The 17,765-nt window shown below is 36.9% G+C and overlaps 1 protein-coding gene across 1 annotated transcript in view; it reads left to right on the top strand.

Annotated features, from left to right (window-relative positions):
* The window catches only part of GRXCR1 (glutaredoxin and cysteine rich domain containing 1), a 44,817-nt gene extending 27,729 nt beyond the window's left edge, over positions 1 to 17,088 (top strand). Inside the window, exons 4-6 of the mRNA XM_010210474.2 lie at positions 5,581 to 5,804; positions 13,956 to 14,021; positions 16,909 to 17,088. Coding sequence (XP_010208776.2) covers positions 5,581 to 5,804; positions 13,956 to 14,021; positions 16,909 to 17,088 — 470 coding nt within the window. The remainder of the gene's footprint in view (positions 1 to 5,580; positions 5,805 to 13,955; positions 14,022 to 16,908) is intronic.
* Positions 17,089 to 17,765: the final 677 nt, after the last annotated feature.

Raw genomic sequence — 17,765 nt, 5'->3', positions numbered from 1 at the left:
CTCCTGTGTGCGTAAATAGATCTTACCTGCCAAAAAACCCTATTTGACTTTGGTTGATGAGGTCAGTTTATTGGAAGAGTTCTTTAGGACAGTGAATTAATTGTTCCTGAAAAATGCCGTTAAACTTTTTATTTGAACCAGGCAACCAACAATGACAGACAGAAGGGACTGTTTGACAGCTCCATTAACATGATACTGTGTATTTGTGATTGCAAATATTGCAGTTTTTACCAGAACACAGACCTTCAATCTCCAACTATCTCAGAATATTGTAGGTTTTCAATTAAACAGCAACATGATGAAAAGTATAGTTTGAAAAACATGGATGTTCTGATGAAGTGTCATGTAGAGAAAATTAAAACATTTTGGCGATAGCTTTTTACTTTAAAATAATCTTTCAGAAAGTGTTAATTAGTTTCTGTATAATTTTGAAAACCTTTTAAAACTCAAAAGCTAGCAAAACATTTTCAGTCTTGCAAAAATAAAATGTTTATGTTGATTTTTTTTTGTTTTAAATGCAGAATTCTTTCATCCAGAAAGTCTTAGCTGTTTTCTTACCTTCTGTTTCTGAGTAGAAAATAACAGTCCAAACCAAATAGTGATCAGAAAATGTGTGTTAGACCATAATTCTTGCCACTCAGTCATTGATACTAATTCAAGCTATAAGTAATGCATTACCGATTACAAAGTGTGCAGCTTAATTCTAACTTACTAGATATGCAGGTACCTATAAAAATATATAAACATATATTAAAAAAATACATTAATATATATAATCTGATTATCTTTTGATCAACATTTTCTTTAGATGATGAATGCTGCATTTAGTCACTGAAGCATCTCTGGTACAGGGTTTATAATGTGCTCTAGATTCCTGCTTCATCCAGCTCAGTGGACAGCAGATACTTCTGCCAGTCTGATAGTATCTAATTACAGAGCCAAGGGGTGCATATTTCAGTAGAACACTCTGAGATGTTGAAAGATGATATTCTGAGACAGAGAAGGGCATATCAGCCCTTTATTTAGGTCACAGAAGCAATTCACTACTGCATGAATAACATTAGTTGAGTGCTATATCTGAACATAGGAAAAGCCTTTAAAAATCTCCTGTGTGATAAAGGTTGGCATTAACATTTCAGCTTTTGCCAAAGTACTATACCAGCCCTATAATCTTAGCAGAAAAATATTCTGCTTTTTCTAGAATGCAGTTGTACAAAATGCAAAGTATGCAGTGGGTTTAGTGTTTTGATATTTGGCGTTTGTTACTTTGTATTTTGAAGGAACCAAGTGTAAATTTGTCCATGATGCCAACATTGAAATAAATATAAATATATGAATACAAATGTAAATAGCTATTATTTTTATATCAATGAGCTCAAACTCCATGTTTATACCTTTTATACAGAGAGAGGATGAAAAAAAAATAATCCCATGACTACTTTTGTAGTTCTGCTATCATAGTTTTCTTTTGCAACCAAATAAAAAGGAGGTTAACGTCATGAGTGTTCCACTTACTACTGGGCTTGTCTGTGTACTTGCTTGTAGACATGGTCATATATGAAGGTTTTAAAAAATAAAATGTTACCACTGTTGTACAAGCAATCACTTTTTGTCCCAACATCCTGCAGTGGTCCTTACACCACAGGTAGAAAAACCTTGGCTTAGACCACTTCATCTGCTCTGAATTTTGTAGGCTCTTAGCTGTTGTGCAAAAAGTATCCAACTTATGCACTTTGGTCCAAAGATAAAGTCAGCAAGGCAGACAGAAAAATGTCCCCAAAACAGTGAAGAAAATCTATAGCCTCAGGAAAGAAATTAATGACAAATATTCTGAGGAAATAGTCTAGAATTATTATTCAGTAATTAATTTTATAAATCACCCTCACAAATAGCAGTGTGTGTAGTAGCTATCAAGATTTCGTTTAAAAAAGTTTTAGGATTTCATATTTCATTGATCTCTCTGTTTTATCATTTACTTTGTTTTGCTTCATTGTCCCTTTTTTGTCATATTTAAAATGTTTTTATTTCTGCATTTAGTCTGTGCTACTCTGCTTTTGTCAGTATCCTGATATTTTGTGTTTTGGTTTATTATCCTTTTTCGATAGTTATTTCTCTCTTTTCAGCCCCTTTCCAGTCCCTTGCATCCCTTCATTTTGTTGCTCATCTGCTTGCTCTATTAAGCCTCCTCTTTTCATCAACAATTTCTTCCTCTGTTCTGTGGTCTCTCCCAACGCTAAGCTAGGGCACTTAGCCTCATGGGATGGCTTGCATCATGCTGTTTGCAGAACACTTGCTCAGTTAATGCTTACATTTAGTTGCAATTATGTCAGATGGATGTCAGTGGGATGGCAGAGGGATAAGTTTCCCCCCAGTTCTGCACCAATGTGTAATTAACTCTCCATTTGCAAAAGCTCTGATCCACCTGGTAGAGAAGACTGTGAAATAGCTGTTAGGTGCAAAATAAGACAGATATTTTGGTGTTTTTTTTTTTTTTTTTGGTCATGTTAACCATGAATGAGATTGAGATGGTGCAGCAATTACTTTTTCTCTCTAGATTGAGGACAAAACAGGGCAGCTGTTGCTGGGTTGCTGGGAGTGGCACCTATCATGAAGTGATGTTGCCACTGTTGCTGCCTACTTGATGCTCCCAAACAAAATACAAACTCTTCAGGTTGATGCAGTAAAATAGATACTGTCTTTGGACCAGTGGGGAGATTGTAGTGTTGCGCTCCTAAACCAAGAGCTTTAAATAATGTACATGATTGTTACTAATGCAATTTTATTTCCTTCCGAAACCTTAAATCCCTTCCTTATCAGTCTTTCTACATGGGCACTTTGTCTCAAGCACAGTCTTGGCCCATGTGCATGGGGTTTTCTGAATCTGACACAAAAGTTGCCACCTCAGGACAAACAGTTTCTATAAGCTGCAGGTTTCAAAGAGAATCCCATTTACAGGAAGTGTGAGACAGTGGTCAATGTAAGTTGCTCCAAATCTTTTGGTTTGTTCATCTATCCAAATTCCACAGCCTGAGTAAAGTTTTGTCATGCTTGTTAACCACAGAATTACCTTCTTTATAACTTTAGCTAAAATTTTATGTGCATTTATGAGTGATATGATACTAATTTGAAGTTTCCTATGCAAAATTGTAAAAGTTGCTTTTCACAGATGTCTTTCTATTTATTTGTTTACAAGCTTGTCATTTATTATATCTTTGCCACAGTTTCAACGAAAGCTTGGTGTTCAACCATTATTCTGCTGATTTGCCTCATGAGTGTACTCTAGTCACCAAGTATTATAGGCTGTAACCCTTGAATTGGGTAGCAAAATAAGAACTGCCATAGATTCTCATTAAGAAAAGTGCTGTAAATCTCTCTATCTGTCTTGACTCCTATTTTTAATTACTAATGTGGTTCCAGGTAGGTGACAGGAATGATTTTCCTGGTATGATAAAGTCCTGCCACGGACAAGTTCTGTGAGTTTATAGCACAGAAAACAAGGTGTTTACTAAAATTTCCACAAAGAATTATTTAGTCAGTGCCTTGGATATTTTGCAGGGCAAACAATAATATTTCTTCCCTGCCACATTAGGGAGAAAATAAAGGAATAAACACAAAAGTGACTCTGCATACGCACCTTCCACTTGATATCTTTCCAGATCACTTTACAACTTTCCATTTTTCCATCCCTTCAACTGCTTATTTGTATGCTATAAGGACACCGCAGTCCTGATGCTTCACTAGATAATGACTGTCTGTATCTATGCTGCCAGCCTCTTGTGTCTGGGAACAAACAGCATTAGAGATTAGAGCTCTGAAGGAACAAGAATTTTCATCCTGTTGAATAGTTTCGCACTTCAAAATGTATTTCACTCCAAGAGGAAACAATGAGTATGTGAAATTATCTTTTTAAGGAATATTTTAAGAACTCCTTTAGCTTACTTCTGAAAAGGGTGAACTCCTCTTCCTTCCAGCAACCCATGTGTGGTTACTAAAATATTTGTCAGTGTTTATGTAGAGTACTTGTCTTTTAAGTAGAGGATGAGCTAATCCTCTCACTTTGAATGTGTGAACAATATGCTGGAGAAGAGTCAACACTGCAGTAGCAGTATAACAGATTTTCAACCTAGACAGCAGGCTGGAGAAAAGTAGCTCACTTTTTATAACATTTGTTCCCGAAAACGAACTTTTGACATTCATTCAAAGTTAAATAAATACTGACCTATCACAACATGTTTCTTTCCCAGAATGGGAGGTGGAAAATTGCTACATTACATATGTTTGCAAGTACACTTCCAATGATCTATAAGTGATCTGTGAAATGAAAGTGTTTTCCCTGAGAACTCCTCAGCATACATCGAATCTTGTAAACACCTTTCTATGCTGAATATGCTTCTTACATTAATTTTGTTTTTTTTCTTTCATTTACATAGTAAGATAAATTGTGACTTCATTATGAAGCAAAATCTGCAGTGGCATCTGCTCAGCTTTACAACCATGTCTCAAAAATTCACACATCAAGGTTCTTTTTCCACAGGTTGCTACAGTGTGCTACAGATATCCTTGCTTTTATTTTCTGACATGTGTTTTTACTCCTGGAATACTGCTGAAATAATTAAATGCCATTTGCTGAACATAGAGGATAATCAAATAGCTTGGGAATGCCTTACTACCCTTTAAAAAAGCTAGGATCTTAGCTATTTATCTGAACATAATGTCTTTGTTTAGAACAATGATTTGCAGGTCTTTTGAAAATGTACCATCCTTTCTTGAGCAAATTAATCCCTGTCATATTTAAGATCTCTAATTGTTTTCATCCCAGAAAGGAAAGGTGTGGCACAAAGTTTTACATATGAAGAAGTGGCATAAAAAGTAAAATCTGAATTGCAGTGTGAAACTTTTTACAGCCAAGGGAACCACTTCCCTTAGCTGCAGTGGACTTAAAATTGATCACTGAAAACACACACACACACACACAATATGTGCTTTTTTATTGGTGGTTGGATGTTGCAATCTAGTTCACTGTGGAGAGACCTAAAATATTCTAGATTAATGTTGGCCCATGGATGTGATGAAGCTTCACTTAGGCTCCTTGCTTAAAGGAAGCTGTCAACAATACCTGAGCTAGCAAGTTTAGACTCAGTCTGGGTACTGCCACACGGTGTTTGTGTGCACATGAGTCACTGTTGTAACAGAATGAGGCATCAACAAAATGGTGATGATTTATTCACACTTGGAAGTCCACCAGGATCTAAAATATAACTGTTTCTTGAAAATGTTTGACTTGATTCACAATCTCTAAAGCTTTTCAAAAACAGTAAAATTGCACCTTATTTAGATAAAAAAATTAAATCACCATGAGTTGATGAATGCAAGAACTTAATTCCTCCCCATCAACCTTTACATTTGAAAAAACTAGAAGGTTGGATTGTGCTTTCAACATGCTTTTTTTTTTTTTTATTTTTTCCTGAAATGATATTTTTAATGAATTACTCCATATTTGGAAGTTATTGACACCTTACATAATATAATGAGTTTGTTTTTGTTTTGTTTTTTTTTTAACCCAGGTATCAACAATGCCAGAGTTTGGCCGCATAGTAATCTATACAACCAGCCTTCGTGTGGTGAGAAACACTTTTGAAAGATGCGAACTGGTTAGAAAGATCTTTCAAAATCACAGAGTTAAATTTGAAGAAAAAAACATTGCTCTGAACAGTGATTATGGAAAAGAACTAGATGAAAGATGCAGGAGGGTCTGTGAAGTTCCCTCACTCCCTGTTGTGTTTATTGATGGCCATTATCTTGGGGTAAGTAAAGCATGAGCCTGTGCTCTATTCTGCAGTCTGGAAGAACAGATGAAAAATTTAATGAATGAGAAGCAGGGTTGTAGAAAATTGCTTGCAATGCTGGAATGGTGGGAACAATCAAAGACAGAGATCCCTTTGTGGTGTGTGCTGCACAGATCCACATTGATCAGTTTGATGCAAAAGATAACCATGGAGAGGCTATCAGGAGGGGGAAAAGAGGCAGTAATACAATCTAAGGTATCCCATGTTTCTTGAAAAGTAGCTTATCTTTGTAGCTAAACCCATGAAAATCTAGAGAAATTGAGTTTTTTTACTCATGGGAATGTTGGGATTCCTGACTGATCCAGGAAGATAAATACACATAACGTAAACTTGACATTTACTAATATCGGTGTTGAATATAAAGCTAACATCTTGGGATGTCAAATCTTAAACATGAATTGAACTTTATCAGGATCGACTGAACAGTGTAGAATTGGTTAATACTTAATTTTAGAAAGTCTAGCAGTAAAAGAGAGAAAACCAGCCCAACTCTGCCCTGCTGCAAGATATAAAGTCTAAATGGAAAACTAATCCAAATTTGTACCCCGGTACTCTGAGTCTAAAAGCCGGTTGCTGTTTGAATTCACCTTTTCATTAAGGCCAGCCTGTTCTTTTGAGATGTATTTCTCAGAAACCGAGTGTAAAAGAAAAAGGTTCTGGAAAGTGACACAAAGAAAACAGCTTGAGAGCTCAGAGAAGGTATTTGGCTTGAGTGGTAAAAAACTAGCAATTAGCACCAGCAGAGAGGCTGTGATTTGAGAAGGAAAACTGTATTTAAACACAATGGTGTTATTAAGTTTGTATTGCTTAACACTTTCATTTTCACAAAAGATTTAAGTAGTGAAATGAAATGTAATGAGCAATCACACGTAATTGATATTAGACCTATATAAACTCTCAAATATCCTTTATCCTCTTCCTCCCTGTCCCTTCCCTAGCTCTCTGTGTGCTCTCCATGAGGCAGGCTTTGCACTCTAACTAATGCATCTGCTGGCACAGGGCTTGCCAGGCCACAACAACTGCAAAATCACCTGAGTGCAGAATATTAGCAGACAGTGATTCTTACTTCATAGCAGAGGATGCTTGTCTCAAAAACCTGAGTCAGAGGGTTCTCCAGCCAGCTGGGAGCAGAAGCACTTTTTTAAAACACATCTTAAAATTCAACAGGACTCAGACTAAGATTTAGTCACCTAATTATCATGTTCAACATAAAATTAGTGAATTATGGCCAACTCCAAGAAAATCTGTCCGTGTGTGATCAATTTGTCAAATGAATTCAGTTACAATGCTGAAATGGGTTGAATAAATTATTTGCTCAGATGCAAAGGAAGCCTGGTTACAGTCATTTTGTTATGATGGATGGCCCATTAAATCACTGCTGCTTTTTTTTCTCCTTTTTTTTTGAAGATCATAAGAAACTTGTCTTTTAACAGAGAAGTGAAAGTGTAATGAGAAATACAATTACATTAAAACTATTTAAGTGTTGAATGATATTCATTGGAGAGGTACAGAAAAAAAGACAAGTGAGTTAGGAAGCTAACTATCTGTAGCACAGACAAATCTAGTGGTCCAACAGGTAGTCAGCAGGTTTTAATTCTTGTAGGTAAAATCTGAAGAAGGATTTTGATGTTCTGGTCTACAGATGTTTATTGCAGCATGACAGCTACATTCACATTGTTTCACACTAGAAAACAAAAATAATTGATCTACTAACAAAACATGAAAAAAAAGATCAAACTTTAAGTGTGCCTGCTTTTCTTTTCTTTTCTTTTCTTTTCTTTTCTTTTCTTTTCTTTTCTTTTCTTTTCTTTTCTTTTCTTTTCTTTTCTTTTCTTTTCTTTTCTTTTCTTTTCTTTTCTTTTCTTTTCTTTTCTTTTCTTTTCTTTTCTTTTCTTTTCTTTCCTTTCCTTTCCTTTCCTTTCCTTTCCTTTCCTTTCCTTTCCTTTCCTTTTTTTTTTTTTTTTTGTTTAAATTGGTGAGGCACACTGTGATTAAATAGAACAGACTTTAGCTCCAGGACAGGATTAAAGTTGTTCCACTTAAAAGCAAGATTTTTTTTTTGAAAATCTGATTTGTTGGCAGGGAGCAGTCCAGGAGATGCCTGTTCTGCTCACAGGGAGCATCACTGCCAACCAGGGTGGGAGCTCCTCAGCTGTGCTGACAGACAAGGTTTCTGCCTTCCACTGCTCTCCAGCAATTATCATCACATGGGGAGAGTGAGACATTGCTGCTTGCTATTGTATCTCTCTCTAATGTGCTCTAGTTGAGATTAAAGAGGATGGGAAAACCAAGTTCAACATGAGCAGAGCTAACAGCAAAACTGACAGGATTGTGAGAAGACAGACTCCCAGGGTGAACCCATCACTTGCACTGGCAAGGAAGCTGTGTCCACACACTCTGTTGGATAAATGTGGCAAATATCATTATTTTATGGAAGTTTTTATTTCTCTGTCTTGACACGACTTAGTAAGAGAGGTTGGCATTCATTCATTTCAGAAGAGAGATAAGGAGGGGAACACTTTGCATATTGAGAAGTTCTGGTCATGAAATATTCATCCCCCATCTATGTCAGTGCCCAGTGGATATGGGACCTGAAGAAGACAATACATCAATGACTCAAAGGCAGTGAGTTGACTGGAACCTGTGCTGGACTTGTGTTTCATTAGAATGTAATTGAGAACTAATTACACAAAATGGTCTCGTTGGTAACACTGGACATTTCTATAAAGCCTTCTATGATAATTGTTTTCTGATATGCAAATTGCAACACAGAAATCCAGAAGCCTGGTGTGTTAGTAAATGAATCATGCAATATATTTCAAATATCTCTTTTTCTATCTCTCTTTTAAAAATTTTGGATATTTATTTCCTGGCAAATCCTTCCCTGAAGGAGACTGCATATAACAATGGAAAGGAGAATCTACATTGAGCCACACATCTTTCCATGAGTCATAAGGAGAAAAAACACCTCCGACTCCTAATTAAAATATGAACAGGTTTGAAAGGGAACAGGATTATCTTTAAAGAGATAAATGTAACAAAAACACTAGAACACAGTATTTGTGCATCTGATAGATTCAAGCCTTTCAGAAGTATGAGCAGGGTTGTTAGAGCACTGCAGGCTGTGTGGGTAAACCTTCACAGCACTGTGGAATTTATCATTGCCTGCACAGGGGGAAGTAAATAAACCTGAGACTTGGGCAGAAGCAATAGAAAAATCACATTTAATCCTGTCAAGCAAAGTCCTGTATGCTGTAGTGCAGCAGGTTTTTTAATCTACTCATTTTGAAAGGATTGGATCATTGTATTTCTTGACACACACTGCCTAAATATCAGTTTGTCAGGAAACTGCAGGTTCTTTCTGCAGCACGCTCTTTACCAGCTGATCTAATCCCTCTTTTTCACCTGAGGCTGTCTCCATCTGAAATGGAATTATGCCATCTGCTGGGACACCAAAACAGAGTAAAAAATTACTTCCAAAACCCACAAAGCCATGCAGAAAAAAAAAAAGAAAAAAAAGAGCATTCATTTACTTTTTTTTTGCAGAGGCACTCAAGATTGTTAAAAGTTAATGTTACTCGAAGACCTGATCTACTGAAAAATGCCCACATATGAAAAAAGACAAGCAAGGTCATCCTTAGTATGCATGTTAGCTCACTGCACAACAGTTTTAAAATACATTCATTTTATTTTTCACTCTAAATACATGATTGAATTCCAGTATTCACCTGCCATATAAACCTACTTAAATATTCTCAAATATATGATATTTATGTTTTTTTCCCCAAGAGCCTATTTCCTATTTAGTTTTTCCAGCTGTAGTGAACCCATAACAGTATGAGATTTACAGTAAAATTATTTTGACTCATTGTTTATTTTATTTTAAATTATGGATTTTTTTTTTTTATTTAACTAACTGATTATAATTATTTCCCAGGAATGATGAGGCTATTTTTCTAACTGACTTTTGGAAAATACCTATGTAACATTTTTTTTTTCTAACGCGAGGATTATTTCCTTTTTGATGATTTCCAGTGGCCATAAATAATTAGGAGCTCTCAATTGCCTCCATATTTGTTAAACACATTCTTCCAGAGTTCACTTGATGGGGTGGATATGAATGGCTCTGTGTCAGTAAACCTGTGATGTAATTATTTTCTCAAATCACCTAGCATTGTTTCCTCAATTTTGCCCTTTAGGATTTTTCACTTATTTCCTCCATTTTTCAGTTTAATGTTTCAGGAACATCAGAGTTCAATTAACATGATAGTTCTTTACACATCAATCTTTCAGTTCTTAATATTTTAAAACCAACGTTTCTGGTGCTGGTAGTATTCTGCAGTTCAATTTTCTCAGTTTATGGGCATATTTCCAGGCAGTTAATCCATGTGTGTCTTCTGTCACAGGGCATATCATTGTGAGGGATGTAGTGTTATAGGCTTGAAGAGCATGAGAGCTCTAGGCAAAAACCCATTTCCTCAGTGAGCCACAGTGAAAAACCATAGCAGGTTCAGTAACAGTAAGGTGTGTGATTGAGTTCTGCTGCTTTAGCAAGAGGTCTCATATTTATACTTAGCAAAAATTTGTTTTTAAGGAAGTAAGGGATTCAGTTTATCTGCTCAGCAAATGTTTCCACAAGAAAGATGTTGCATGTTTTGATAATTTTCCTTTGTACATAAGGAAGGACTGGGAAGACAGGCTGCTTACCAAAATCAGCAGTTATTCTAGCTTAGTCAAATACAGAGCCATATATCTTTTATTTCTTCAACAAGAAATACATCATGAAAATAATAATGGGTTGCATCCAAGATAGGTGAGCAACAGGCTGGTTTAGTTGGACAGACAGAGCTGGAGCAGTGGGAAACTTAGAGGACCTTGGATTTGTCCTAATTCTGCAATTAGTGGTACAATATCTGATGTTTGGACATTCTCAAGAGATAATTGGGAAAATGCTTTGAAGAATAAAAACAGTCTAGAAAACATGTTGAGTGATTTAGCCAATTTGGCATTTCCTTGCCAAAAGAAGGGCAAAGACCTGGCCACAGCCCCTGGGCTCCTCTACCATTGGAGAAAGCTACCGAAGTTAGTGGATAAAGGAATCATAGGATGGTGCTTTGAAACTTAGCTAGTCACCAAAACTGAATTCTTCTTCCTGCTGCTTCTCTAAATGTATGGCACTGTCCTGTGGAGAAAAAATGAGGGAGCATGGACATGGATCCCGGGGTATAATGCTAGGCCCATTGGGGCAAGGCAGCCTGGGCTCTAGTTATATGGATTTGGTGCACAATCAAGACCAGAGTCAGAGCCACGATTAAAGTAGTTGCTGTCATGTAGACAGCAGGCTGCTTTCTATTCCCTCAAGGTCGGACTTTTCTTGGTTAAAGGTGGTAGACAACTTCGAGGAAAAACAAGATGTGAAAAAATGAGGGAGCTTGCTTGTCGCAGAAACCGCAAGTAGAATGAACACGTTGCTGAGCTAGCTTGAAGCCTGCAGTGTATATAAGTTAGAGCCTGCTTTCAATAAAGTGAAGATTTCTGCTATCACTTATATTGAGTAGGACTGGATTTCTTCCCACCCAGCTGAGGATCGGACCCTAGGCTGCAAAACTTCGCAACACTGTCCCTCATACTCCTTACGTGAGTCTTGGGAGAGACAGTCTTAAATGTGCCACATACGTTTGAGGGCAACTTTGAGCACAATCTTGGAAGAAAAAAAACCAAACATTGCTTATTGGTCAGAAAGCAGCTGTTGGACCTAGTTAACAGCTGCTTTTACTCTATTATTTACAAACTGTGTGTTAAGATTCACAGATCCAAAGGAAAGGTTAACCTGTGCAAAGCATCTTTTATTCAAATTTCACTTGAGGCAGCTGTTGGTCCCAAAAGACACACCAAAACCCTTAAAAATGTGGATAATGATTTGGACATTTAGTTTTTAATTTTAAAACCACAGTAAAGAGATTTTCCACTTTGAAAGTAATACAACTGGACAACTGAATGTCATCTAAAATATAAATCTTTTACAGTATGAATCTATAATGGGAAACCTGTCAGACTTTTAATTATACTGATATAAAAAGCAGTCAGCGTTATCATACAGCATCACTGTAACAAGGAGCTGAAGTCACGGGAATGCTTTTGCCAGCTGTTGCCACAGAGATCCTTTCCTAAATGGGAGCAAATTGTGGCTTGTCTAGCTTAGGGAATTTGCAGTGCTGCAATTACATCAATAAAGCTGCAAATCCTTAATGTCTCTGCATCAGAGGGGCAGTATAAGCTTTGTCTTAATCCACTGCAGTCTAGTCAGGCCCAGAGCTAATACTCCATGGGCCACCTTGGCAAACTCTCTCTTTCTTGTTCCAGTCACTCCTGTTGCCTGTTCTGTGTGAAAGCAGAGAAAGATTAGAGGGAAAACATGAAAAGGGCCAACAGACTGCTAAAAGCTGTTCTGCTGGGGGTCAGAGAGTCAATGCATATGTTGAAGCTGGTATGCTCTGTACCCATGATCACATTTCAATAGAAGAGTCAACACAAGAAAGGCTTGCTGATCTGAGTCTCCTGTTATCTTCTGTGACTAATTAACTAATTATCTTGTAGATACTGTGTTTTGGGTATTTTTTAAATCTCTTTAAAAAGATGTAGCACTGTAAGAGTTGTGTTCACTGAAAAAGTGTTACTCATATCCACTAAGGTCTCAATATTTTTGCTTTATAATTGAAATAAAAATCATAAAATAGTCTCAAAAGTGCCTTTTTTAAAAAATTAGTAAAACCATAGCAAGAAAATTTTCTACAGGGAAACTAACCTTAGTGGATTACAAAGTCCTTTGCAACATTTTAGTGGACCTCAGTTGGCTTTTGGGCTACACACTTGTAACCTCTGGAGTCAACAGCAGGTCATTGTGAATGATTGGATACTAACATATACATTAGTGGCCCATATGGGCTCCCTGTGCACCCCGTCAGTCTTTCCTGTATTTTCCAGTAACAAGGAGAGTGGTGTTGTGAGGAGCTGGGGCTGAAAGCCACTTCAACCGACTGTAGGCAACTCAAAGTAATGAGCATGTGAGCCGTATACCAGCATCCCCTTGCATCTCAGCTGTGGGCTAGCATCCCAGCTCACCTCCCAGCAAACCCACCTGGAAGCAAACATCAAAATTTAATTTAATTTAATAGTCTGGTCACGCAGAGACTAGCAAACTGGGGCAGCACGATGGCACGAACCCACAACTCAGTCTAGATGTGGCCAATTGCCCTTAACAGCAGGTAAGGGCTGTGCAATTTCCTCCATCTACACCTCAGTTTCCTCACGTTTTGATGATTTCTTGTGATTCACTGGTCAAAAGTGTCTGTAGATGCTTGGAATATTTAGTATTTAGTGAATTTTGTTACACAAGTCGGTGTAAGTATTCAAATGTGGCTCTCTAATTAGAGGAAAAGGGGAACAAGTTTTACATAATTTTTGACACTAATTTTGTCTGCAAGATTCTCTTAACATTTACTTTCAGGAGAAAAAAAGAAAAATTACTTCAGTACTGCCTCTGCTCTGATCACAGAAGCCCTCAGAGGCCTAATGTACCCAGACTAAATTATTATTATTCATTATTGTGCCTGGCTTTAATGTTGTTACAGTGTTTCCATTACTCCTTTTCTCATTGTGTTATACGTTAGGTCTATTATGTCTTAATTCAATGCTCAACTGTCAGAATATTTGAAATATAGTTTCCTCTTCCCATTTTGCTGTATTCTCTGATGTGTTGTATATTTATATAATTGTAATTTTTGACATAGTAGCTAGACATATTTTTTATTCTGTCAGAAATAAACCCTGTAAAATAAAGGGAACACAATCAAGATTTCCAAACTGTGTCACATTTTACTAAAAAGCAATGCGATACGACTCTTGGCAACAAACTTCAGGCGCTACTATAAGAACTGCAATTAGATTCTCCTCTCCTTCTAGCTTTTGTAAGGTTGACCTGATTACAAAATACTTAATGTAAGTCAAATTTGTCCTCAGCCTGTTTAAATTTTCAAGACCAAATCTTCTAATCATCTCTGTTTTTTCATGCTACCCTTCTGACCTTTTTTGTCTTCTTCTTTCTAATAGGGTGCTGAGAAAATTTTGCTAATGAATGAATCTGGGGAACTGCAGGATCTTTTAACCAAAATTGAGGTAATTGTGTTTCTGCCAATAAATGTAATGATTGTACATTGTAACTGAGTAGATTTTATTTTATTACCAGATTCTTTTCTTCTGTTGTAAACGGAATGATTCCAAATACTCTTTTTGTTTTCCTCTTTGAATGAGAGATGTTATAGTATCAAATCCCATTAAGTTTGCAAAAGTGTGAATGACAATACTATCAAACCAAAATATCCATCTCTCTTTCCTCTTGATTTTGCTACAGCGGTAAAGGCAAGTAATTTTTCCTTTCTCATAACTTTTGGCATAATCTTTGGTATTTAACCTTCACCACACCTTGAGGGAGTCAGGCCTCTTGTCTGGATGCTTCAACACATCCCTGTGTACTGCAGTGCATGTGCAGCAAACCTAGAGCTAGAGCCAGAATGCTTGACATCTACGAAATCTGGATAAACTGTGGAAGCTTTCAATTACACCAATTTACACAAATTTAGAAGACACTTGAAATGTGAGTCTGCTCCCACAGCTTTGATGTAAACTGGGATCTCCTCTGGTCATTACTTTCTGGCTGGTCTTGTGCTATTGGCTGCTCAAGGAATTTTCTCTTTTCCTTTGGATAATAAAAACATTTTGGGAACATATGTCATAATGTCTAGGTTTTATGGATAGCTGTGTCCCTAGAAAAGGAATATACAGCTATTAATTATCTTGTTATTTTGAAATCATTCCTAACCAAATTAAGATAACACATAAACTTCAGAAATATGTAACATCAATGTTAAAAACAGATAATGAGGATATGATACTTGTAAAAGGCATTGATAAAAGAGCAAATGAAATCTGCATCTGGTTGATTTGACACCAAGGTTTTTCTTTTCTTGCATTTAGCTGAACTACAGCCTACACTTTCCTAACATGCTCTCAAGTAACTCTTTGCATACCATACATCTTTGAGTATATCACAAAATGAGTATCTCTGTGAAGCATATTGGTTTCTCAGAGTCAGTTTCTCTCTTGAACTAAAAAATTCCAGTGAGAACTAGTGTTGTTCACCTCTGTCTTATTCAAGAGGTAGATTTAACACTATCTAGTAAATCATTAACTTGCTTATCCCGTTGTGGTGCAGATGGTAGCTTCTGCGTTTGTCAGGTCTGTTACATAAGTCAGCAAAATTTTCATTGCCACTGGACTTGGTGTGTTTTGTATAAAATATGGAAGAGTGTGTTGGCCATATTGAACCGTAATGAATAACTAACCAGAAAATATTAAACAAAAGTATACATACGATTAAAGCATACAGCATTGTTGTCTGACTAGAAGGGTTAGCCAATACACCTCCTTAACATTTTAAATTACTTTGGAATGAAATGTCCCCAGATCCTGCCTTGAGGAGTCCTAGCCCAATGTGTGTCCTAATCTTGAGATAGAAAATCTCAAGACAAATAATGCCAGACTACAGCAGACTAGTAACTACTTACTAACACAATCACTGCTTCACTGTCTTTGGGGTTTGTTTGTTTGTTCTTTTCTTCAATAGTTGCTTTGCTACAATTGCAAGGAGTGGTCCAGTTTATTCATTATGGCAGATGCAGAAAGTGGTTACATGAACTTTCCTTTGTTCCAAAAGGAAATGACTGTTGTTCAAGAAACTGAGCTAAGGCAAATTCATATTTCATAGAATCACAGAAAGGTAAGGATTGAAGGGATCTTTAGAGATCATCTAGTCCAACCCCCATGACAAAGCAGGTCCATCTAGATCACATCACACAGGAATGTGTCCAGGTGGGTTTTGAAGACCTCCAGAGGAGACTCCACACTCTCCCTGGGCAGCTTGTTTTTACATATTCATCTGAGTTGTCAGTAGATGAATGCAATTATTAATGGTTTTGCAGAAAACTCTTCAGATTTCTTGATGAAGCTACAGGAAGGACTATGTTATCGTGCATATTTTAGTATACTCTGGTAATAGGGATTAGTTTTTTAGTGGTACATAATCCCTCAAACTAACACTAGGACAAATTGTATGGCTTTTTTTTTCTTCTTTGTAAATAAATCTGTAAAGTCTTTACTCAAAAGTGCAATGCTAAAGTCACATACCTGGGCTGTGGTAAGTATGCAACATTATGTGCCTTTAATTTCTCTGATACAGAACTACAAACTAGAAACATTTTCAGCAAGTGAAACTCAAAAATGTCTTTGAAATCTGCCATGTCCACTATTGTCTTTAATCCACTACTAAATAGAGTAAAATTACTGTTTTACTCAGGAATTAGGACAATTAAGAGAGCTCAAGCCTTGCTTACAGCAATTTTCTCCATAACCGTTGAATGCTGATGATCTTCCTTCTGTATACGTAAAGTTTCAGCAGCCATAAATTTGAATACACCACTTATTTCCTTAAGGACTACTTTTGGGAAGCTATGAATTGCTTTTTGATATGATCAACTGTAACTGTAATAGGAGCAATATGCTCAACATGAGCAGGCAAATGCTAAGAGCTATCGTATCTTAATCTAAGGCATAGAAAATAATATGTAAACATAAATTGCCTGGAGTTTAGATTCAATCAATTGTAATACCTCCTAAAATTGATCTAGACCTAAACTACCTCAGACCAAATATGTGCAAGCTATTCTTACCGAGCTATTTTGGCAAGTATAAATACAAGCTACTAAGGTATAATGTGATTGACAAACCTGCTGTGAGACTCTCTGATCATTACATCTGGATCTGACTAGAGGGAAAGTCAGGTGTACTGGTCTTCCATGGTGGTATACCGTGCGATGGGGCAGTGGGTGTTGCTCAGGACACGAACCAGCATGTGTGTTCTCTGCTGTCCTGGAGCCCTTGTTGTCCTACAGCTTATGGTGGTTGAGGAGGTAACATTTTTGTCTTTCTCACATTCTTCTTTGAGCAGAGAGTCCAGCATCCTCATGAGTGCCTCTCTTGCGGGGGCTTTGGTTTCCTGCCGTGCTCAGCGTGCCATGGGAGCAAGATGTCTGTGTTTCGGAACTGCTTTACAGACTCGTTCAAAGCCCTCAAGTGTACCGCCTGCAATGAGAACGGGTTACAGCGCTGCAGGAGCTGTACAGGCTAAGAATGGCATCTCCACAGCTGCAAACTGATTTTATGGAACTGCACCAGTTTGTAATACAATTTTTTAAAATGAATCTGTTCATCGAATTCAGTCAATAAAAATCCATTTGTAGTACACTTTTGCTGATTTGATCATTTGAGCTGTTTAAACTTAGTCCACTGACCACAGTATGAACTCTGAAACACATTTTTCTGTTTTCTTTACACAGAGATTTGTAGTCTGCAAAATTTGCTGTATTATCAGCCATTTAGATGTGAAGTCTTCCCTTTTTCTATAGAGCATCATCAGCAAGAGCATGTATTTCTGAGTCATGCCCTCAAGATTACAGTAAAATGAAGCTTAACCTTTGGATTATTGAGTAGTTGCTGCTTTCAAGATCAGTGAGCATAAATAATTTATGATATGGGCTAGCCCAAGACCATTCACCTTAGCACTTTTCTGAAAAGTCACTATGAATGAGTTCTGGCCTGAATTCTAAGTGGCAACAGAAGAACAGAAACATTTATTGGAAGTCCTGTGAATCAATTTTCTCATTTAGTATTGCTTTACATTTGGTACTAAGTTAGTATTGCTAGATTAAATTCCATAAACATTTATCATGATAAATGTTGATAACCTTTGTTGAACTGTCCTAGAGCTTTATGATCTTACATATCACAGCAGATCAAATGAGAACA

This window comes from Colius striatus, chromosome 3 (assembly GCF_028858725.1).
Source record: "Colius striatus isolate bColStr4 chromosome 3, bColStr4.1.hap1, whole genome shotgun sequence".
Classification (NCBI taxonomy): Eukaryota; Metazoa; Chordata; class Aves; order Coliiformes; family Coliidae; genus Colius; species Colius striatus.
The sequence above is the reverse complement of the archived record's forward strand: the minus strand, read 5'-3'. Positions and strand labels throughout refer to the sequence as shown.